A 25,091-nucleotide genomic window follows, 5' to 3' on the forward strand; every position below is an offset into this window, starting at 1 on the left:
TTTTGCCATCAGTTGTCTGCTTATTTTCTTCATTCTGTTTTCTGCTCCATTCATTGAGGATTCTCTGCCACTGGTCCTGGAATTCTAGTTTTCTCTCTCTAGAATGCCTTGCAGTATTCTCTGTAGAGTTGGATTGGTGGTCACGAATTTCCCAAGTCCCTCTTTGTCTTGGAAGCATCTTGTTTTTCCATTACTTTGTAGAGACTGTTTAGCAGGGTATATCAATCTGGGTTGGAGGTTATTTTCTTCCAGGGCTTGGAATATTTCACTCCAGGCTCTTCTTGACTTGATGGTTTGTGTCGAGAAGTCTGTCATTATTCTGATGGGCCTTCCTTTATAGGTTATCCATTTCTTGTCTCTAACAGCTTTTAGTATTCTGTTCTTACACTGAAGTTCTGGGATCTTGATTATTATATGCCTGAGTGTAGCTCTGTTTTGGTTGTAGGTGGCTGGAGTTCTGCATGCCTTATACATCAGAATATCATTTCCTTTTCCTATGTTTGGGAAGTCTTCCTTAATTATTTCTGTGAATAACTTTTGTAGTTCCTTTGTTTGTACCCTGGCTTCTTCATTCACATTCTTTATTCTCAAGTTATAGATCCTCTTGTCATCTTCTAGCCTTTGTATAACAATACAAAGTAACAACTGCTTGTTTCCTTGTTATTTTTAAAAAGTTTTCCTGTTCATAATCCCACACTGCAAAACTGTCCTCCAGGGGCTGGGGATTTAGCTCAGCGGCATAAGCACCTGCCTTGCAAGCAGGTGGTCATGAGTTCGATCCCCGGTACCAATAAAAAGAGAAAAAGAAAAAAAAAATTTGAAAACTGTCCTCCAGTCTGGATAATCTATCCTCAGTTTCTTTCAAGCAGATTTGCCATCTTTCCATAGAGTTTTTAATTTCCTGGTAATCTCTTTGAATCTGCTTCATGTATTCTATATTTTCTTTATATTCTTCACCAAATGGCTCTCTCTTTTGTTTGAGTTCCTCCCTTCTTCCATCTGTGTCTGCTTGAGGGGTGCTTAGCATCTCTTTTATTAATCTCCAATATCTTGCTTTACTTGGCTAAATATTTCATTTTTGAACTCGTCTATGAGGTCCTGACGGTATCTCTTTATGTGCACTGGTGCCCTGTCTGAATTGCATGTTTGCGGTTCTCATTCTCCTTTGTATTTACCTGTCCTGGGTCTATGTTCTCAGGGTTGGGACTTGGGGACTTTTTTGTTGTTGTTTCCTCTTCCTGTCTTTTTTGTTTCTTCCAGGATCCCAGTTTCTTTCTTTGTTGGTTACAATTCTTCTGAAGTACACTGGGTAGGTGACCCTTCCCATTGCAGCATGCTTCTGAGTTGCAGACAAGGGCAGCGTATGCTGGCCCCTCTCCTTCATATCAGTCAAGCTGCTGGGACCTGCACTGTATTACTATGCGCCGCCTACCCTCCGGATCAGTCAAACTTCTGCAGCTTCACTGCATTAGTGTATGCCGCCACCACAGGGAATGGATTTCAGATAATCTATTAGGTCTCAGCCAGGTCGGGTGACCCAGGCCTAACTCACTCCACCAATCATGTTCAGGAAGGAAACAACTGACTGAAGTCACTGCTGCCCCTTGTACTTGCCAGTCCTGCCCAGTCCCAGAATGTTGTCCACCGGAGCCCCCCTTTCTATGGAATGGCTCCACTCCCATCACTCACCACAGGTCAATCAGGCTCCCCGCCAGCTCAGCTCTCTGTTTGGCTGGCCGACCCGACCACAGTGTGACTGTGCCTACAGTGAGTCGAAGTGGCGGGACCTTGGACGGCTCAGCAAGGCAAGAGCACTAACCTTTAGCTGTTCCAATAATAGCACTGAGACTGTATGTTTGATTGGTTCTTGTCACCTTAGTTTCTTCTTGGGACGAAGAGAATTCATCTCCTTCTGTTCGGGGCTCCGCACACTATATTATGTTGAATTTTAAGTTGACTATCTCAGGGAGCCTCTGTAGTCAGCTGTTATCTATCGCCATCTTTGCTCCTCCCCTCAAAAGATTTTTTTAAAAAAAGGATTGAAAAACAGAATGCCCTAGCAGCAATGATCGTTGATTATACTCAAGAGTTTAAAATCTTCATTTTCAAATATTATTCTCCAATAAAAGAAAGTAGGGCTCCTTGTAGACAGGATGGGGGCAGAAAAAAACATGATAAGCTAAAACATCTTTTTTTGCTTTCCTCTTTCTTTTTTTCTTTTGCACTTCCTTACTCTCAAAAAAAAAAAAAAAAAAAGATGAGAATATGTGAACGGGACACAGGACTCAACCTGAAAGATGTGGCCAAAGTCCCGACAATTTTATCAGCAAAAAAGCTATAATACTAAAGTACAATCCAAAGAATAAATTACCATGAGTCCAAGAAAAATTATATAAATGACTGAATAACTAACTCAATATAGAGAAAAAGACAAATCTTCCTTACAGAAGAATTGCACATAATAAATGTAGAAAAAACTTAGAGGAAACAGAAAATTTCCCACTAGACACCACACTAATAAATGCAGCAAGCACGATTCACTAGAAATGAAAAAAATTAATGAATGAAACTTTAAAGAGAAACAGCATATTTGAATAGCTCCAAAGTAGCTTCCCTTCAATAGTAATTATTACTGTGGTAGTGTTAGTAAATGTCACAAATTATGTAATATTCTTTCTTCCACAAAGAATTAAGGAGCTTACTTTCCCTCTCGTTAAGTGTGAACTGGATTTAGTGATTGGTTTTAATAAGCAGAATCTGGAAATGGAAAAATGGCTAACTTTACAGTAACAAAATCTGGCAGAAAAGACTTTAAGTCAATGATTAAAGTTATCAACAGTAGTAAATTGTATTTTCATCTACTCCTTGATATGATGCAATCAGTAACCTACTTTACCTCCATGGTGTTCTTCCCAGCAGTCCATAATATGTGCTCACTTTTGGCAACAAACATATAGTAGTCCATATCGTAATTTCTGATTTCCAAATATATTACCAAGCTACAGAAATCAAAACAGTGTTTACTGACATAAAAGACACATTGATCAAAGAAACAACAGGGAATTCAGAAATAAACCCTGGACCATACAACAAATAATTTTAAATAAGGGAGCTAAGCCCAAACAATCGGGGAAAGATAGTCTCTTCAACAAATGGTGAGAAGACTACTCAACCCACCAGAGGAGGAGAAAGAGAAGGAGAAGAAGTAATGGCTGCTAGCTAGAACCTTATCTTATGCCACTGACAAAGATTAATTCAAATTGGATTAAAGACCTAAAAGTAAACTGAGTCTACAAAACTAGAAGAAACATAGGAAAAAGCTTCTTGACATCAAATTTAGCAATGATTTCTTAGATAAAACACCAAAAGCACAAGCAACAAAAGCAAAAGTAGAGAAGTAGGAGTACATCAAACTAAAAACTTTGTAGGTCAAAGGAAACAATCAGCAGAGTAAAAAAGACAATTCCTGGAATGGACAAAAATAATTGGAAGCCATACATCTAATAAAGGAATTAATACATAGAATATATAGAGAACTCCTACAACTCAACTACAGGAAAAGTAACAACCCAATTAAAATCTGGGGAAAAGACTCATACACATACTTGTTCAAAGAAAATAAACCAATATCCAACAAGCATATGAAAATATGCTAAACACCACTAGTCATTAGAGATAGGTGACTCAAAATCACAATGAAATATCATTTTAGATTCATTATGATGGTCATTACAGGAGATGGAGGGGGAATGTGCTATATGGAAAAATTAAAGAACCCTGGGCATTGATGGTAGCAATCAAAAATAGTATCTAGACTCTGTAGAGAACAGTATGAGAAAGGAGACCGAGATGGTGAAGCAGTAAGCAGTAGAGAAAAAGCCTCTCTGAGTTGCCACCCAGATGCTAGAATATAGCAATATGAGGAAGACAAGGATGGAAGTGGGTCAAGAAAAATCCAAAGCACAAAATGAAGCCCACAGACAGACTAAAGAGAGAAGCTTCAATGGATTAAGGGTCAGCTGGTTGCATCTCCTCCAAGATGGGACTCACTGTGTGAGAAGAGCAGTTCAAACCTGCAGACACATAGTGATGGCCGGTGACCAGACAGCCTCCTACAGAAAGAACAGTGGAGCAAAACAGTGGATGTGAAGGACTGCACTGACTAGTGGTGAGTGCTGAGGGTTCAGTCCCCTAGTGGGAGAAAGCAACTGGTGGACAGTCATCTTGGAGAACGGATGGCTAAGATCAGAATTCAGAACTGGTGCCGGCTCCATCTAGCAGCCCTCAGTGGGGCTGACCTATGGAAGCTGCTTGGATGGCAGTGAGTCCAATGAGTCTGGTCTTAGCCAGAAAGCGCAGGCTCACTGAGATTATTCACTACCCCACCAAAAACTGGGGGCTTATGGGACAGATTGGCACAGATCGGGACTCATCTCCAAACTTATATACCAGTGAAAACAGACAACCCTGAAAGTGGATCTTTTTTTCTTTTCCTCTCTCTCTTTCTCATTTGTTTTTCTTGCTGTGTGATAGATTTTTCTTTTTCTTTTTTTCCCACTCCTTCACTGTTTCGTCTTGTTTTTGTGAGTGTGAACATGGTTTCTAGCCTCTTTGTGGTTGTGTTCTGTTCTTTTTATCTCTTTCATCTGTCTTTCCTCCAAGTTTCTGCACCAGTTCCCAAAATTAGCATGATCCCTCTGTGTCCTCTAACCTTATTTCAAATCTCTTCCTCTTCTTATACTTCTGTTTTCTCCTTAAGCTACTTTAAATTTTAACTCTTGAGGGCAAAATTGACATATAAGGACTTATGTATTGCATATAATTTTCTGGTTTTAGATTTTGTTATATAACTGCAAGTCTACTTAATATGGTTAGAAATAGCAAATTAATAGTTCGTTCAGCTTGTCACTTTTGAGGCACTGTTTCATGCTATTGGTACCACTACACCTCAAGTTGACGTAACTGTTCTAAATAGCTGTTGGTCCTGGTATTCCATGACTGAGATTGAGTAAGGGTCACAGAAAATTGTGTACCACACTGCCAAAGAACCAGGGACTGGGTCAAACTAGCAGAAACTTTTCATCTCCAATAAATTGAAGAGGTAGGACCTTTCTACAGACTCAAAATCCAAAAACCAGATGGAAGATATCTCAGACAAGCAATCATTATCTCAGGGTCCTAATACTAGCAAGGAATCACACCCACCAGAAGCAATTTAAAAGTATCACTTCAGTAATTAAACAAAACAAACCAAAAGAAGAAGAAAACGAAACGACAACAATACTTTAAAAAGATGTAAGCCCAGACATCCCGCTCACGAAGGGCAAACCCAGTGGGCAATGAGCTAGGATAACTTGAAAGCCTCCCATCAGGCCATTTTGAAGTGGTAATAATAAAGCAACTGAATTAGACTCTGAGAAAAATCAAACCAGAAATAATCTCTCACATAACAGCAAAGATGGTATCCAAAATAAAGACCATGCTTAGCAATGCTAGCACATATACTGACAAAAAAAAAAATAGACAAGCTTAAGGAAAGTATGGAAACCATGAATGCTCAGCATAGGAAACAAATGGAATCCATAATGCAGATTCAAGCAGACATACAGGAAAATAAAAATTTTATTGAAAATATTCACAGTAAATTAAGGCAATGCAAGGAGAGACTCTCACCTATAAAAGACAGGCTTGCAGTTAGTGACCAGGAAAAGATAGCAGCAGATCATGAGAAATCAAGCTGCTAGATGAGACAAAGAATAACTGAAGATTAATTGGAGTCAATGACAAGGCTGATATACCACAAGTGGTATTTAAAAAAAAAAAACTGTTCACAAACATCATGACAGAAAACTTCTCTAAAAATATTTGACATTTAAATAAGTGAGGCATGTAGAACTCCAATTATCCACAATGAAAACAAAATCTAGTCAGGCATACAATAGTTAGGATTCCAGAAATTCAACACAAGAATAGAATCTTACAAGATGTTAGAGAAAAGAAACAAATCATCTATAAAGGAAAGCCCATCAGAATCACAACTGACTTTTCAGCACAAACTCTCAAGTCAAAGAGAGTTTGGAGTGAAGTATTTCACGTTCTAAAGGAAAACAACCTTCAACTCAAATTGATGTACTTCACAAATTATCATTCAGATCCAATGGAGAAATATGATACTTCCATGACAAAGAACATCTGAGGAAATTTATAACCACCAAATCAGCATTCCCAAAATGTTTTGAAGCACATTCTAGAAAGAGGTGCACCATGAGCACCAACAGAAGGAACCACCAGGCAAGACAAACAGTTAAACAAAGGGGGTGGGGGGAGCATCAACAACAGGAAAATAACATAAAAAGGTAAGTCAATACTTATCAGTTATAATCATCAATGTTAATGGTCTCAGTTCACCAATTAAGCCACAGAATGGCAGAATGGATCAAGAAGATCCAACAGGGGCTGGGGATTTAGCTCAGCGGCATAAGCACCTGCCTTGCAAGCAGGCAGTCGTGAGTTCGATCCCTGGTACCGGTAAAAACGAAAAAGACCAAAAAAAAAAAAAAAAAAAAAAGAAGATCCAACAATACTCTGTATACAAGAAACACTTTTTTTTTTTTTTTTTGTCTTTTTCGTTTTTATCGGTACCGGGGATCGAACTCACGACTGCCTGCTTGCAAGGCAGGCGCTTATGCCACTGAGCTAAAAAGAAATTCATGGACTGAAAGTCAAAGAATGAAAAATACTCCATTGTCAGAACCCAGAAAGAAGCAGGAGTAGCTATTCTATTTACAGATAAAGTGAGTTTCAAGGCAAGACTGATTAAGAGAGATAAAAAAGTTTGTTACATTCTTGTAAAGGGAATGATCCAAGAGGAAGGGATAATAATCATAAATATACATGCAACAAATACCAGTGCACCCAACTATATAAAACAAATACTAATGGGCATGAAAAATGAAGTAAGACCTAATACAACTGTACTGGGGGATCTCAAAAACCCACTATCACAAAAGACACATCAACTAGACAAACATCAACACTGAAATATTAGAACAAATAGACTGAACAGATGTCCACAGAGTGTTCCACCCCACAACATCAGAACATACATTCTTCTCAGCTGCACACGGGACATTCTCCAAAACAGATCACATACTAGCTCACAGAACACACTTAAGTAAATACAAAGGAACTGAATTATCCTATATGTATTATCTGACCACATTACAATGAAATTGGAAATTAATGGCAAACAAACCAAGAAAACTTCATAAACACATGGAAATTAAATAACAACCTCCTGAACACAATGGGTCACAGATGAAATTAAAGAAATTAGACAGTTGTTACAGTCAAATGATAAGGATAATACAACTCACCAGAACTTATGGGACACAATTAGAGCAGTCCAAAGGGGGAAAGTTATAGCAGTAAATGCTTCAATCAGGAAAACAGAACAAGTGCATATACACAACTTAATAGGGAACCTCAAACTTCTAGAAAAAGAAGAGCAAGCTAAGCCAAAAGATCACATGAGAAAGGAAATTATAAAGAGCAGAGTAGAAATTAATACATTGGAGACTAAAAAGAACATAATACAAAGAATAAATGAATCAAAGAGTTGGTTCTTTGAAAGATAAATAAAATCAACAAACCTAGCCAACTTTATCAAAAAAAAAAAAAAAAAGGAAAGAAAAGACTCAAATCCACACAATTAGGAATGAAAATGGTGAAATCATAAACAATGGATCTTGCAGAAGTCCACAAGATCCCCTATAACTACTTTGAAAACTTGGATTCTACTAAAATGGAATATACAGAAAACATGGACATATGCCTAGATACATATCAATTACCAAAGTTGAATCAAAAAGGTATAAAAATCCTAAACAAACCAATATCAATCCATGATATCAAAGATATAATTAAAAATCTACCAACAAAGAAAAGCCTAGGAGTCACCTTACAGATTCATTGCTGAAATCTACAAGAAATGTAAAGACCTAACACTAGTGCTTCTCCTCAAATTCCTTAATGAAATTGAAAGGGAAGTAACGTTCTCAAATGAATTCCTGGAAGGAAGCATTACACTGATATCAAAACAAGAGAAAGACCCAGCTAAGAAAAAGAATTACTGGTCAACTTCCCTAACAAACATAGATGCTAACAGAATGCAACAGATCATCAGAAGATTATGAACCATGATCAAGTGGGATTCATACCAAGGATGCAGGGATGGTGCAACATACATAAATCAATAAATGTAATACAAAGCCAAGGACAAAAATCCTATGATCATCTCAACGCATGCAGAAAAAGCTTCTGACACAGTCCAGCACCCAGTGATAATAAAATCCCTACAGAAAATTGGAATAGATGGTCTTTATTAAAATCTGATAAAAGCCATCTATGAGAAACCAAAAGCCAACATCGTACTAAATGTACAAAAACTGAAAACTTTCTCTCTAAAAATCAGGAACAAGACAAGGATGTCCACTGTCTTTACTCTTACTCAACACAGTTCCAGAAACTTTAGCCAGAGCAATTAGACAAGAGAAAGAAATAAAAGGAATAACAACAGGGAAGAAAAAAGTTAAATTATCATTATTTGCAGATGACATGTTATTCTACGTAGAAGATCCCAAAAACTCCACTAAAAAACTAGCAGATTTGGGCTAGGGATTTAGCTCAGCAGCATAAGCGCCTGCCTGGCAAGTGTGAGGTCGTGAGTTCAATCCCCGGTACTGCAAAAAAAAAAAAAAAAACAAAAAAAAAAAAACAGTAGATTTAATAAGCAGTCATTAGCATTTTTGCATACAAAGTCAATGCTCAAAAATCAATAACCTTCCTATATACAAACAACAAACTCACCAACAGAGAAATCAGGGAAACACCTTTCACAATAGCATCCAAAAAATGAAATATCTAGGAATCGATCTAACAAAGGATGTAACAGACCCCTATATTGAAAACTACAATACTCTGAAAAGGGAGACTGAAGAAGATGATAGAAAATGGAAAGATAGGGGGCTGGGGATTTAGCTCAGCGGCATACGCACCTGCCTTGCAATCAGGCAGTCGTGAGTTTGATACTCGGTACCGACAAAAAGACAAAAAACAAAAAAAAGAAAATGGAAAGACGTCATTTGCTCTTGGTGAGAAGAACCAATACAGTGAAAATGGCCATACTTCCAAAACTATTATAAACAGATCTAATGCAATCCTGACCAAAATTCCAATAATTATGTCATAGAATTAGAGAAAACAATCCTAAAATTCATCTGGAACAAGAAGAGACCTAGAATAGCAAAGGCAATGCTGGGTAACAGAGGCAAGACAGGAGGCATCACAATCCCTGACTTGAAATTATGGTATAAAACTACTGTGATAAAAACAGCATGGTACTGGGAAAAGAAAAAAAAAAAAACCATGAAGATCAATGGAACCAATTAAAAGATACAGAAAGAACTACAGACACACTAAGCTACCTTATCTTTGATAAAGGTGCCAAACACAAGCAATGAAAGAAAAATAGCCTCTTCAATAAATGGTGCTGAATATGCTGAAGATTAAAGTTGGACCCATACCTTTCATCATGCATTAAACTACACTTGGAATGGCTCAAAGATCTAACCTAAAACAGAAACAATAAATCTGCTGAAAGACAAGCATAGGTAAAACTCTTGAAGACACTGATATAGGCAAAGACTTTATGAATATGGGCTGGGGGTTTAGCTCAGCGGCGTAAGTGCTTGCCTTGCAAGCACGTGGTCGCAAGTTCAATCCCTGGTACTGATTAAAAAAAAAAAAACTTCATGAATAAAACCCTGATTTTATAGGAACTATCACAAAGAATCAACAAATGAGATCTCTTACTAAAAAGTTTTTGCACACCAAAAGAAACCACCAACAGAGTAAAGAGTCTACTCATAGTGTGGGAGAAAATGTTTGCCAGCTGTTTCTCAGACAAAAGATTTTACTGTTGAAAACATATAAAGAACTCAAAAAAATGAGTCCTCCCAAATTTAAAAACCCAAACATGGGCATCTGAGATGAATACACACTTCTCTGATAAAGAAACAAACAGCAAATACATGGAAAAATGTTCATCATCCCTGGTCATGTGAGAGATACAAATTAAAACAACACTGAGATTTCACCTCATCCCAGAAAGAATGATTATTATCAAGAAATCAACCAGGGACCGGGGGTTTAGCTCAATAGCGTAAGTGCCTGTGCTTGGCAAACGCAAGGTCATGAGTTTGATCCCCGGCACCAAAAAAAGAAAAAAAAAAAAAAAAAAGAAATCAACCAGTAACAAATGCTGGAGAGGCTCTGAGGAAAAGGGAACCCTTCTCCACCGTTGGTGGGAGCGAAGACTGGTCCAGCAACTTTGGAAATCAGTGTGGAGATTCCTCAAAAAACTAAGCTTGTGCGTCCCATTTGACCAGGTATTTCTGTGCTGGGTATCTTCCTACAAGAATTAAAAACATCATACCACAGCAATATATGTGGACCCATGTTTATAGCAGCACAATTTGTAATAGCTAGATCTTGGAAACAACCTAAATGGCCATCAACCAAAGAACAGATAAAAAAGATGTGATCATTTTATACAACAGAGTACTAGTCAGCCATAAAGAAGGACAAACTTGAGACTTTTATAGGCAGATGGATGCAACTAGAGACCATACTCACAAGTGAAATAAATCAGACTTGCATGTGTAAACATCATATTGTCTCCCAAGTATGAGAAGCTTAAAGAAATTTTATATATACATATATATGTGTGTGTGTATAAAGATAGTTAAGATAGTTATACTACTAACTCTCTGAGTTCACTGAAAAGAAAGGTTTGTCAAAATATTGTTTGGACAATTAAATGCAGACATCTTGTACTCTAATTTAAAGATAACAATATGCAATGTAATAACCACATTACCCTCTAATCATTGTGTTTTGAATTTTTTTTCTCTTTAAGGAACAAAAAACAGTATGAGGTATCTCAAAAAGAAAACAGAGTTACTATATAACCAAGCAATTGAACTTGTAGGTATATATGGAAAAGAACTGAAAGCAAGATCTTAAAGAGATATTTCCACATCTTTGTATACAGGTTCCTTGCAACCTTGTTCACACTAGCCAAGAGATAAAAGATAAATGAACTAGGGAGGCTAAGACAGAAAAATCACAAGTTCAAAGCCAGCCTGGGGACCTTAATGGGATTTTGTCTCTAAATTTAAAAAGGAAAAGGTCTTTTAAGACCTGAGTAAGCAACTCAGCCGTAGAACGGAGCATATGTGAAGTCACAGGTTGATTCCCCAGTACAAGGAAGAGAAAGAAGAAGGAAAGAGAGGAAAACACAAAGGCAGGGAGGGATGAATAGTTATGGAAGATGTTACAAAAGAAAGAAAATTCTGCCACTTGAATATTGAGCATACTACACTGTGTGAAACCAGCCAAAAACTAACAAATATTGTAAGATTTCACCTCCATGAGAAATTTAGGGCAGTCAAAATCATGGCAACAGAAAGACTGGTGGTACCAGGGGCTAGCAAGAAGACATCAAGAACTACCTTACGGGTGCAGACTTTCTAATGTGCAAGACGGAAAATTTCTAGAAATCTATACAACAATTCAAATTGTTAACACTACTATACTGTATACTTAAGAAGGGTTAAGATGACAGATTTTTATGTGCTTAGCATAGTTTTTAAAAAATCCCTAGCATAAAAATGAGACAAATTCAAAACGAAAGATATTATATAAAATGTCTAACCAGTATTCTTAAAAAATAAATGAAAAATTTTATGACCCTTAAAACATCATGAAAATTAAAAGCTGGGGATGTAGTTCAGTGGTAGAATACTAGCTTAGCATACAAAAGGCCCTCAGTTCAATCCCCGGTACGATACTGAAAAAGATACGCTAAATAAACACTGAGAAACTGTTGAAGATTAATGACTTAAGAGGAAGACTAAATGCAACACATTCTACACTGGAAAAGAAAAAAAATAGCAGTAAAACTAGTGAAATTCAAGTAAAGTACACTACTAGCTAATAGCAAATAAGTAAATAATGAAATTTAAAAAATAACACTGAGCTGAGCATGGTGGCACACTTTTGTAGTTCCAACACTTTGGTATGCTGAGGCAGGATCCCTGCAAATCAAGGTCAACCTGGCCTACATAATGGGTTTAAGACCAGCCTGAACTATACAGTTAGACCTTGTCTCAAAAATAAATACACGAATTATGTGAAATTATATGACGACACAGCAATAAAGACTAGAATTCCAAAAAAATATACTTAATGAAACTTATTAAAAGAAGGCCCATCAATCTATGAAATACTTTCAAGGAACACAATTACTGTCAAAAACAGACAAAAATATATTGAATAGGACTACAGATACGTTTTCCCACAAATACATTCTGAACATATTAAAAGGAGAAAGTAAGTAATTCTCAAATTACAAATTTTCATGCAAGAATAGGCAGACACTATGGAACGCTAAAGCATGTACTTCAGATTTAAGTTCATAGTTATACTTCTCATTCTACTCTGAGAACTGCCCTCTCTTCTGTAAACAACTAGAAACAAAAAATATGTGAAATAACATTTTTTCAGGCAGAGGACAAAATATAACAAACAGCTGTACATTCTGAGAGAAGACCAACAAATGAACTATGCAAAATTCCCCCAGCTTACTGTCTAAGGGTGATCTCAAAGCCAGTTTCAGGAGGGGGAACAAACAAAACACAGCAGTCATGTCAAGATGGGGACACTGAAATAAGAGTAAGGAGACCAAGGCAGATAGAACTCACAGGAGAATTCAACAAAAAGACAGCAACTGTGCAGAAGGCACTGAAGAGCTGTAGGCTGCATCCCAGAGAATATGACTGTCTCGTGATTTTGCATAAATCCCATGTCCTAAAGGTCAGGTAAAGAACCCTCCAAAAGCAGTAGGATGAACAATGCTCAAGGCTCACATTTAGCTCATACCAGTCAGAGAGGAAAAATCTTAAACTATAAAGGAATTTAGGAAAGGGAGTCACCCTGCAGTAGTACAGCTAAAGCAGCATAAACACACACAAAAAAATCTTACGAACTCACCATAAGAAAACATACTAGGCAGTCTCTAAACAATAAAAGTCATACACTTATAAAAAACTAAGCGGCATAGTAAAGTCCAACATTCATCAAAGGAATACAAATTTCAGCACAAAATTTACAGTGTCTGGAATCTAATAAAAATTGCAAGGCATGCACAAAAGCAAAAAAATAGATTCCAAAATTAGGATAAAAGTCAATAAATACAAGCAAATCCAGTAACGCAAGATGATGAAATTAGCACACAAATGTTATAAATCTTATAATAAATGCTACAAATGTTTTTAAAATCTCTGAAGAATGTAAAAAGAAAACTGAAGACATTAAAAATACCCAGGGAGAAACTGTACAAAAAATACAATATATGAAGTAAAATTAAATTGAAATGAAAAATACACTGGATACATTAACAGTAGACTGCCCACTGTCAAAGAAAAGAAGTTGAAGACAGAGCAACACAAATTATCGAAATGAAGCATAGAGACAATAAAATAAGGAACTAATCAAAGCTCTACTGGAATACTACCTGGGCAAGTAATATACAGTCCATATAATAGAAGTCTCAGAAAGGAAAAAAATTGGAGTAGACAAAATGAAAACAAAGAAATACTAGCCAAATATTGTACAAATTTAATGAAAACCATAAACTCACAAAACCAAAACATTAATAGACCAAGGAAAAGAAGCATAAAGAGAACCACACCATTGTGTGGTTTGAAAAACTGTTCAAAGCCAGTAGTGAAGAGAAAAATTTAAAAATCACCAGAGGGAAAAAACAACCACTAGTGGATGAACCAAGATCAAAATGACAAAAATTCACAATAGATAACTAGAAAAGTCAGGCATCACAGCATATAACTGTATTTCCAGTACTCTGGAGGCTGAGGTAAGAGGCTCAATGTGAGTTCAAAACCAGCCAGGACTACATAGTGAGACTCTGTAACAAACAAATGAACAAATAAATAAATAAATAAATAAGAAACAGAAGAAATGAAGACACCTTCCAAGTGCTGAAAGAAAAATTCTGGAACTCTACTCAATGAAAATATCTTTCAAAAACAAAGACATAAAAAATTCTTGAAAAGATCATCAATATCCTTTTTTTTTTGTATTTTTACCAGTACCAGGGATCGAACTCATGACCACCTGCTTGTAAGGCAGCTGCTTATGCCGCTGAGCTAAATCCCCAGCCCCAAGATCATCAATATCATTAGCCATAAGGAAATATGAATCAAAACCACAATAAGATACCACTTCACACCCAGACTATAATCAAAAAGAGGTTATAGAGAAGTCATAGAAAAACTGGAACTTTATACAATGACGATAGGAATGTAAAACAGTATAGTCACTTTTGAAAAGTTTGCTAATCCTTCAAATCATGAAACACAGAGCCATTCAGCATATAACTTAGGAATACTACTCCTAAATATATACGTAAGAGAAAAGAAAATATGTTTATTCCAAAATTTGTATATTCTAAACTTGAGACAGAAATATTACAAATAAACCTAAAGCACAGTGTGATGCCAGGAAATTGAGAGTACTCAAAAAATAAATGGAACATGTCAAAAAAATGAGTGGGCATGAAGGCTCCTAAAGGCCAAATATAAGCAATTTAAGCAAATAATAGTAATGTGAGGGCATTCATAACCCCCACTACGTGCTTTCTTTTTTTTCTTGACCTATTCTCTCTTTGGAACCACTCAAACCCTAGTCTTCAAAACTTCACTTAATGTATAGCCTATAGATTACAGTTTAGATGCTTAGTCAATAGTTAGCAAGCAGTGAGTGAACTTTGGACAAATCTCCAAAAGACCTCCTCTTCTCCCTTAATTAGCCATAAAAACTCAAAAGGGTTTATCTCAAGGTGACCAAACTAACATACTGTGTGTCAACTTACCAGATGTGTAAGACACTCTTGTAACATTCTAAAGCAACGATAGTACTGCAAAAAAAAGTGTTATCCATGGTAATGCCTTGACCTTGGGAACTCATACAAGGGTACATAACATAAGAGCACAAAGGAATTAGTGGCTGTCAGCCAATAGGCAGCAGTTTCAATGGCCTAAGCTGACTGACCACTGCAGTTTAAAATCAACTTCACTTGTTTCTGAAATCTCAGTGTCCCATGGGTAATCTTCTTGAGCACACAATAATAGTTACAAATTATAGCCAACAGACTAAGTCTACACTGATATAAATTATAATCAAATATATGAATAAATAGGAGCTCTTACTTACAATAGAATTCCATACAACAGAATTTCCACTGTTTCTTACATAAGTTATTCCTTCTATAAACGTAGGAAGAAACAATGGAAATCTTAAAATCACCACAACAATAACTGTTTCAAGCAAGACTCATTAATACATGCAAAAATTAAAAAGCAAAAATATGAGAAACAAGATATGTACATAATTTCAAAAAATCTCCCACAAGATGCTTACTTATTGCAATAGGGAAAGTACTATCCTTTCAGTAAAGAAATCAATCAGACATCTCCTTAGGGAAGTGACATAAACTAGTTATCACCAATAATGAGACAAACATCATGTACTTTAAGAAAATCAGCATTACAAGCTCCCTGATAATATTTTTGTGTCCAAAAATACAAAACTTCAATTTGATCACAAGGAAATATCAAACAAACCCAAATAACTGACGATACTCTCTTCCAAGTCTCAATATATGAAAGTCAGAGACTAAGAAATTGTAGTTTAAAAAAAACTAAAGAAACAAAACAATCTAATACAACATATAATCCTGGATTAGATTCTGCACCAGAAAAACAGAGAGACAACTGAAAGTATTTGCTTACTTTGATCATTCTATTATGGTAGTAGAATATATGAACATTTAGAGAAACAAGCAAAAGTTATAGAAAAGTTTATTAAACATTTGCAAAAAAAAAAAAGTTTATTAAACCATTTAAGCATGAAATTATTTCCAAAAAGAGTTTTAAGAGACTAGGGTTTAGCTCAGTGGTAGAATGCTTGTCTAATAAGCAAGAGGCCCTGAGTTCATTCCTCAGCACCAAAAAATTAAAAAGCTTTACAAAAAAAAAAAAAAAAAAAAAAAACAATTTGCCCTTCATGTGCCATGAGGCCCATGGAAGGAAACACAGGAAGCCAATTCACCCTTCCTGTGAGCTGGAAGAAGCCATGTGGGGCCTAGGAGGAAACACAAAAAGCCAATTCACCCTCCCCATGAGCCAACCAGTGCACAGGCTGGGCAACAAGACGCCCTGCCACCCATAAGCAATGGGCTGATTCAGAGGAACACACACTGACCTGATAGCAACTGATACAAAAACAAATTAGCGCTAGTATTGTTTCACTGACTTTGCAAGCCTAAAGCTGGTAGTCTGAGTATCTATTAAGAGAATGACAATATGTAATACAGCAACTATGGGAGGTTTTCTTCCGTCTTGTTTTTGAAATCCAATATTGTTCTCACTGTTTTGTTTGGTTCCATTTTGTTGTTTTGTTTCACTCAATGTACTATTTTAATCAGTTTTATTCTGTTTTGTTTGGTTTGATTTTATTATGTCTGATATGGGCAGCAATTTTGAAGATAGCAAGAGGCATCATAGTAGCCATTGTTGATTTCCTATTATCCTGTTTTGAAGTCCTCTATCACTTCCACTGTTTTTGATTGGTTTTGTTTAATTTTATTCTCTTTAAAATAAAATTTAAAAATAAAAGGCACAGTTTTAAGTGAAAAGTCAAGCAAAGTGGAAGAGACCATTGCAATACAAATCCAACAAAAGTTCATATCCAAAATAAAAAAACACCTAATCATTAAGAAAAAACTGGCCTTTCACAAGGCATCCAATAAATACGAAAAGGTGCTCAAAATCAGAGAGATAAAAAAAACTACTTGTAAATATGGCTAAAATGAAAATAACTGACAAAACTGTTAATGAAGATGTAGAACAATTAGTACTGGCACTGTAAATTTAAAAGACTACACTGAAAAATCATGTGGCAATATCTACTAAAGTTTTTTAACTCGTGGGTGGTGGTATTTGTATTCATTCAACCAACAGAAATGAGTTCTTAAGTCCATTCACTAAAAGATATGTACATTCTTTGTATACCAAAGAATGGTGAACACATTCACTCTTATGAATGTCCAAAGCAGCTTTACTCATCACAGCTTAAAAATATAAATACATCAACAGCAGAATGAGTAAACGAAGTGCGTGTTCTCAGACACAATGTTGACGTAAAAGACAAAAACATGGACAGTTCCATCTGCATTGGGCCAATCAATACATAATTATACAAATTAGAATTATTGGTATCCTAGGGAGGAGCATACTGACAAGAAAGCAATAATGCAGTCTTTTGTGGCACTGAGAATGTTCTGTATCTTTTGTTTGTTTTGTAGTACTGCAGTCTGAAGTACTACAGAACAACGAGCAACATCCTTCACACATCCCTATGCTTCAACCTTCACAATGAGCAACATCCCTATGCTTTTTAAGTTATAAATTTTTTAAATTTTTAAACAAGTTCTCATTAAGTTGTTCAAACTGGGATCCTGACTGTAAATCTCCTGATCCCAGAGTGCTGGGATACAGATTCGCACCAAACACAAATGTTAGGTTCTATATCTTGGTGTGGCCATTGGTTACATAGTGTGTTTATTTGCAAAAATCTGTATGAACAATTATGGTTTGTACATTTTACTGTATGTAAGGTATATCTCAATTAAATAAAAGGTTTAAAAAAAAAAAAAGAAAAGATAACAAATGCCCTGACAGTCTACTTAAGAAATGAATGGAAATGAAGACACACAGAAAACAGTTCAGAGATTTTTATGTTCCAGGTTTAGTATCCTGAGGGAGAAAAATGCAATGACATATTTCTCAACTCTATGGTTTAAATACCTCAGTACAAAGTACCACTGTCCAAGACACTAAGGCAAGAGGAACTAAGTTCAATTTTGGACATGCTAGTGGAGACACTTAGTGGAGACAGGGCAACTGGATATATGAATTTAAATCTCAGATAACCTGAGGACGATGTGTAAATTTAGAAAACAGACACGGGTCTATGCAATAGAAATACAACAACATAATCCATGCCTTGATGGACTTTAAATTCTAATGAGTAGGTATCAGCTTATTATTCAATTGCATAATGTACATAAAGAGGTTGGCATATAGTATTCAATAAATAGCAGATCTGCTTTAAGTATGATCTCTTAGTTTTTAGGTAATTAGCTTTATGCATACTAACACACAAGCCTTCTAATTCACTAGCTCTCTAAATATCTAGAGATTCTTTAGATTTCATATCCTTATTTTAGAATTGCAGCCAATCTTTATAACACACTTCTATCTCCAAACCTATTTCTTGTGGAGAATACCTATCCAGAGGTAGACAATTTCAATCAGACCCCCTTGCTCGGAATCTGAATCACTGGAAATGCAGTAGGAGATGAGAATCACCGGAAGTTCAGCAATTCATGGGGCTGAACTCCAAATGGTCCACAGAACCAAGATCCCTGCCTGTACAACCTGATTCCTGTTCGTCCTAAGGTCTCGCTGTTCAGCACCTTCAACTCTATTCTTTCTGTAAGCCTCTTCTGTTTGTTTAAAACAGCCAGAATTTGTATTTTTTATAAAGAATCCCACCTGATAGGAAGAGAAAGGTCATTCTACAAGGGATTTTACTATCAAACACAACTGTCAAAACTCAACAAATTGTACTTTTAAAATAAGTAAATTTACACACGAGGCCTGAGTTCTGTCCCCAACAGCCTCCTGCCCAAAACAGAATGAATTTTATTGTTTGTAAAACATACCACAATAAAACTGGATAAGTATTTGACAGTTAAAAAAGCACAATTATACTGAATAACTTTTCATATACACTGTGTTTACATGTGTATTTTCACATATACTGATTTTTATTATATACTCTATGGCTAAAAAGCTTATTCAGAAAACACTTAAGATGGTCCACGTTAGTACATTTAAAGTGAAGCTACACTGACTGCAGAGATTCCAAAACACAAAAAGTATGTTAGTATATACAATCTGTATCTTCCTTACCAGTGCAACAAGGTAAAATAAAACTCACAATAAACCTCATGACTACATTTTGCCTTCAAATTTACTGGTATCACTCTGTAGAACTCTGCTTCACTGTTTTGCTTAAACTTCTAGTCTTTAGTTTACTTTGCAAGCACACTGTATCACAGCAAGAAACTCTTTCAAAAGGCAAACCTCTTCAGCTCCAGGAAAGATTAAAATTAGAACAAACACAATTATTCTTATTTTACATTACAAGAATTTAAGGTACTGTGCTCTACCCACTGAGCAATTTCTATGACGAGGGTTCCAAGGAACATGTGGAAGAACATGCCTATCCTGCTCGCCACAATATAAAAGCCCACAGCACATCCCCAAATCTCGATCACTTTCATAAACCATGTTGAATATGTTACGTTAACCAGTTTGGAGACAGTTTATATATAAAGGTTAGTAAAAGGTACATAATGGGTAAATATTCTGCATACATTTAACATATAGGTGTGAAAGATAAACTTTGTATGCATTGCTTATCACTGTCTTATCTGCAAATATATGGTTTTTTGGTTTTGGAGTGTTTTGGGGTTTTTTTGCATTTCAGTCCAGCACATCATGTATGCTAGGTGTGTACTCATCGAGTCATATCCCAGCCCTTTCTATTTTTTATTTTGAGACAAAGGTTCACTAAGTTATCCAGGCTGGCCCTGAAAATTCTATCCTCCTGCCAGGGCCTCCTGAGTACTTTACCTGAGATTACAGGTTTGCATCACCAAGTCAAGCTCACTTTAATTTTTAAAACATTACAAAATTCAACCCTTTGCTCACATAAACGCCCAAATTTAGATACTTAGTAACAGGAACCCTTTACTTAGCAACCTCCAATTTATATTCAAAGTTGTCACTTGCTTCCTCAGTAAAAATTCACCCTGATCTCTGATCCTCCACGATTTAATCAAACACATAATGTGACTTTAAAAACTATTTTCTGGGGCTGGGGATTTAGCTCAGCGGCATAAGCGCCTGCCTTGCAAGCAGGCAGTCGTGAGTTCGATCCCCGTACCGATAAAAAAGAAAACTATTTCCTAAAGTACCCACTGTATGACCTTTGATAGTCGTTGTAGATAATAAGTACAACACACAGCTAGCTGGCACTGAAATTAATTTTAAATTACCCCCAATCTAATAATGCAATACTGTATGTCTCCTAATAGTGATTCAAACAAATATAGTTAATCTGGTTCATTGATATTTTTAATTCTGAGTTTAGCAAAAACAAAGAATATAAGTAATCCAAGTGTCAATATACTATAGGCGCAAAACTGTATCACATCTAAACCCGTCAACCTTTGCAACATTGTATTCTAGTTCCTTCTCTTCAACTTAAATTTTAATCACCTCATGAGCTTCTACTTCTAGAACATGATCTAAAATATTTGCAAAATGAAAATAAGAAAAGCTCCAATATTCACCTACCCAACATTTGGCAATCCAACAATACCAATTTTCAGTGACGTTCCAAATCTTCCAATGATTGGGGGTGGTTTAATTCCATCACCTCCCTTTTTGGGGGGCATCTGAAATGTCAGACAAACACACAGAATCTTTTACTATCCCTCTGGACAGAAACACATTTCAACGAGAATAAAACATACTGCATTTATCAATTTAATACTACCAGCTAAATCTGCTGAAAAAAAAAAAAAAGTAGTTCGGTAAACAAATCAGCGTCACAGTAGTCACTCCCAAGATGTTTTGGAAAAATTGATTTTAAAATATGTGGCACCAGGTATCAAACATAAAATGTGGCTCCAATCTTCCATCCAGATCACTTATAAAACACTTTTATTTCTTAATCTGTCGTAGGGTTACATGAATGAAGGCCTTTGAAAACAGGTGCAGATGCGAGTCAAAGAAAAACCTATCTTACTCCCCAGCCAGCAAGTCACCTTTCATCAAACCATTATTATCTGGAAACTGTTCTTCCCTATTCCCCTACCACTTCCATTTTTCACATGGATGAACCAACGACTAGGGGTATCTGGGTCTTTCCAACGAAGTCCCTCCATTTTTGGCCCTGCAGGTAAAGTTTATCAATCCTCATAAATAAACTTCATAGTCTATACTCTGGTTACGTCTAATCATAAATAAATCCACTCAACTCTCTAACCCTGGTGCTCGCGATGGAACCCAGGGCCCCATACATGCTTCGGGCAAGTGCTGTTCCACGGAGCCTATCCCCAGCCCAAACGTACTGAACTCTCATTTACAAGCCAAAACTTTCTCTGCCCCTTGCAGTTCTGGCTTCAATTTCCACCGAGCAGAATTCATCCCACTTTATTACTGCATATTCAATTCACGATGACTGCTAAGCTATCTTAAAAGCTCGGAACCAAAACTGTCGCGTCTTCTGGCTCAGTAGTACCTCCTAGGGCCACGCCACGGCTCTGCTCCTGAAGGGACTGCCTAACCTCGGATTCCAGACCTTGACAACCTCACTTTATCCCTGAGCCAAGGATCTCCTTCTCAGGGTCCTGACACCAGTTCCGGGCTGAAGTCCAGGCCTCCAAAGAACAGCTGCATGAGCAGAGCCTGTCCAGTTCTCCGGCCCACGGCATAGTATTCCACCGCCCGGCCAAGCAAGCGGACCCTGGCCGGACACACTCCCACCGGCTGGGCCCCTAGTCGCCCCGGATCAGGAGAGGATGTCCCGGGACGTGCCAGGACCACGCGCTAGCCGCACTTGGGGCCCGCGGCCTAGTCCGCCGCGCCTCATTCATCCTCACACCCACGCCGCCCAGCACCTGCCTCAACCGGGCCGCGGGGCCCGAGCCGCCAAGGATCAGGTCCCAGAGCGACGCGCCCGGGGGCGGCAGCTCACGCAAGTTGCGCACCCGCGGCTTCCCTGTGGGCCTCACCGTGGACTAGGAGGAGGCCGACACGGGGTCCGAGGGAGCGGGAGATGAGTCCTGCCGGCAGCGGGAGGCGGGGAGCAAGGCGGGGAGAGCGCAGGCCCGGCCCCTCCGCCGAGCGGCACGCACGACGGCGGCGGGGGCGGAACGGGCGGGTCGGGCGGCACCTGCGTGAAGGCAGCGAGTCCCGCCCCCGCCGCAGGCCCCGCCCATTGGCTGGTCAGGGGCGGGGCGGGGCGTGGGCGGGGCAATGGGCGTGGATGTGAACCTGGCGGGAGGGTGGCGTCTACCAGTTTGCTGGACGCCGCGGGAGCGCGCGTCTCCTGCAGTCTCGGTACGTGACCTCCGGAGCCTACGGCTCCCCTTCCGCATGTCAGCGCGTCCCTCCGGGTCTCCGCGACCCGTGCTGTCCGCCAGCTGGCTGCGGCCCCCAGCTCCACGCGCCTGACCCGCGGCGCTCTCGCCCGGTGTGCCTGCCCCAGCCCGGGGCGCCTGAGGTCAGCGCTGCGCCGCGCCAGGTTTGGAACCCGTGGCCGGCAGCCCGAGCAAGGGCCTCAGCCCGCCTTCCTTTTCCTGTAACTTTCTTCAGGCCGTCCAGACAGTGAGAAGCTACTCAACTTTCTAAAGGGAAAAAACCGAAAGGCTAAGAGAAGCTTGTGATGTATGGATTCCCTCTTCCCCTTCCAGATCGGGGATCTCCCCTTGGCACTGCTCGCGGGATGCATTTAAAGGGCCCGTCCTTTCCCTCACTGGCCCACACATCCTTGTGCTCAGGCTAGTTAAAAGGGGTTTTGAACTTTATGAAGCATCATGTCCAATATGGATTCCCACTGTTCGTCCCCGGTGTGATCTTGGACGATTCACCGTCTCCATTTTTAGTTATCCTGGGTAAAACGAGGCCACTGAGGTCCATGTTAGGTCAGTGTGGGGATGGAGTGAGATTTAACTGTGTACCCAAGCACCAGTCAGAAAAGCTCATAAGACTATTGTTAAAAATGAATTTTTATCTAGTCTCACCCGCACCTGACTATAGTGGAGCTCTCCTGGAAGGATTCTTTCACTTAGGTCCCCTCAGTGGGCATTCAAATATTTGTTGCACTGAATGTGAACTCTGTGCAAAATTATAATACTAGAAGCCTTCTTCAAAGATAGTGGTTGCTAATAAAGGATGCAAATTGGTTGCTATCCCCAGAGTATGGATGAGGGAACAATATCAAAAAGGTTAACTGACTTGGAAAAAGTCACACAACTAGGAATTTCAGAAGCCAGAACTCAAACTGCAATCTGAAAAATCTGGTTTTTTTTCTGCCAGAATTCTTTTGACTAGGGTTTCCAAGTAAGCAGCAACTGAACCACTTTTTACAGTAAAATTGCATTAAGGTTTTTCCTTCACCCTTGGAGAGTGATCTTCTGTGATGCCTTAAAGATCTCTTTCTGTACTTTTGAAAATTCTCAAGGACACAGGCAACTTGATTTGATTTTGGTTTTTTTATTTTTCTGAATTTCATAAATGTGCACTGTTTTATACTCTTAATACTCAGCTATAACTATGTATTTAATAGTTGACCAGCGCAGCCCCAATGAAACAGGAGACAGGAGTCGCTTTTGTGGATGACAGTTAACTGCTGGTTTATTTACGTGGGCTCTGGTTTATATATTTGGCCGTGACCAATCACAGGCTGCCACGAGGAAGCAGGGCGGGAATGGGACGCAGGCTCCAGCTACCATATCCAGCTGTGGCCAATCAGGAGTTGCCACAGAGTAGGAGTGAGCACAGAAATGCGCAGGGTTGGCTAATTTAAAGAGGGACGTCCTTTAGCGCATTGCGGAAGCTGGCGTGGTCCTTAGTCCCGGGTGGGGTATGGTATGTTGAGCGCCTGCGCCCAACAAATAGTTATCAAATCACATGAATTATGATAAAAGTGGGACATTAGCCCCCATTTTGTAGCCACCCTTAATATACAATAACTTAGGAATAGCCTTAACAAAGTAATTCCTAAATTACTGCTGATTTAGTAGTGAAGTTCATTTTATTTTATTTTATTTTATTTTATTTTATTTTGTGTTTTTGGTACGAGAAATTGAACTCTTGCCAGGCAGGTACTGTGCCACTGAGCTAAATCCCTGGCCCATGGTGAGCTATATGCCTGGCTCCTGTGAAGTTCTATAGTTGGGTTCACACTGCAGCTGATGGAAGTGGAGAGGAACCATTACTTAAATTCAAGAATTCCAAAGAGCCCCTCTGCCCAGCAACAGCCACTCCAGTATTAATTGAAAATGTTCCTTTTGTGAGGTAGTGGAATCATCTTCAACTTATCACTCTCTTTTGGCCATATCTAGCTACTTCTTTGATCTCAGTATCTCTCACATCTACCCATTCCCTTAAATTCACACTGTCAAGTTCTCAAGTCAATTACATGTTTCTTGCTACAGCTATATCTTTCTGACACTTCTGACCACATTTAAAGTGCCTTGCCAAAGAGGGTCACACAGATCTTAAAGAGCTAGGCAGTTTCAGAAGAGGCAGATTTCTGCCACTATCTGTTTAGTGACAACAGAACTCCATTTTGAAATTACAATTATTGGATAAGACAGAGCAATTTATATTCCCAAGAAAGATCTAATTAACTATATTAGGAAAAGTTTTTCCAGGTGTTCAGTTAGCCATGGCGAGGAAGATAGGGGGTCATATAATTGAAACATCCATGCAAATGACCTCTCTACTAATAAACCAGGCAGTTTACCAGAAATCCTGGTAAGTATCTGCTATTCTATGTGATGAAAGAAGTTCAATGAAACAAAAAGGATAATAAGAATTAAATATAGTGTTTGAGTAACTGAAGTCACTAACTGGAGTGACTTTGAATATAGGAAAGCTTGTCCTTCAGCCTTTTTTCACAAAATGAAGTCTTTGGTACCTGTTGGGCTTGATGAATTCTTTTTATTTAAGACAGTGTCTTTCGTGTGGCCTGGGCTGGTCTCAAACTCATGAGCCCAACTGATCCTCCTACTTCAGTCTCCTGAC

General features: G+C 38.3%; 1 protein-coding gene across 10 annotated transcripts in view; it reads right to left on the reverse strand.

Annotated features, from left to right (window-relative positions):
- Nucleotides 1-22,253, reverse strand: part of Ola1 (Obg like ATPase 1) — a 168,980-nt gene extending 146,727 nt beyond the window's left edge. For 2 of the 10 annotated variants that reach the window (XM_063259320.1, XM_063259314.1), the window contains exons 1-2: nucleotides 22,073-22,249; nucleotides 20,631-20,731 (exon numbers count right to left, since the gene is read on the reverse strand). In XM_063259320.1, coding sequence (XP_063115390.1) covers nucleotides 20,631-20,731 — 101 coding nt within the window. In that variant the 5' untranslated portion in view covers nucleotides 22,073-22,249. Of the gene's footprint in view, nucleotides 1-20,626; nucleotides 20,732-21,962 lie in introns of those variants that run through there. The other 8 variants (XM_063259319.1, XM_063259318.1, XM_063259313.1 and 5 more) reach the window with 8 other exon arrangements.
- Nucleotides 22,254-25,091: the final 2,838 nt, after the last annotated feature.

The sequence above is a fragment of the Cavia porcellus genome, unplaced genomic scaffold, assembly GCF_034190915.1.
Source record: "Cavia porcellus strain 051 isolate PalLab524CR breed Dunkin Hartley unplaced genomic scaffold, mCavPor4.1 scaffold_12, whole genome shotgun sequence".
Taxonomy (NCBI): domain Eukaryota; kingdom Metazoa; phylum Chordata; class Mammalia; order Rodentia; family Caviidae; genus Cavia; species Cavia porcellus.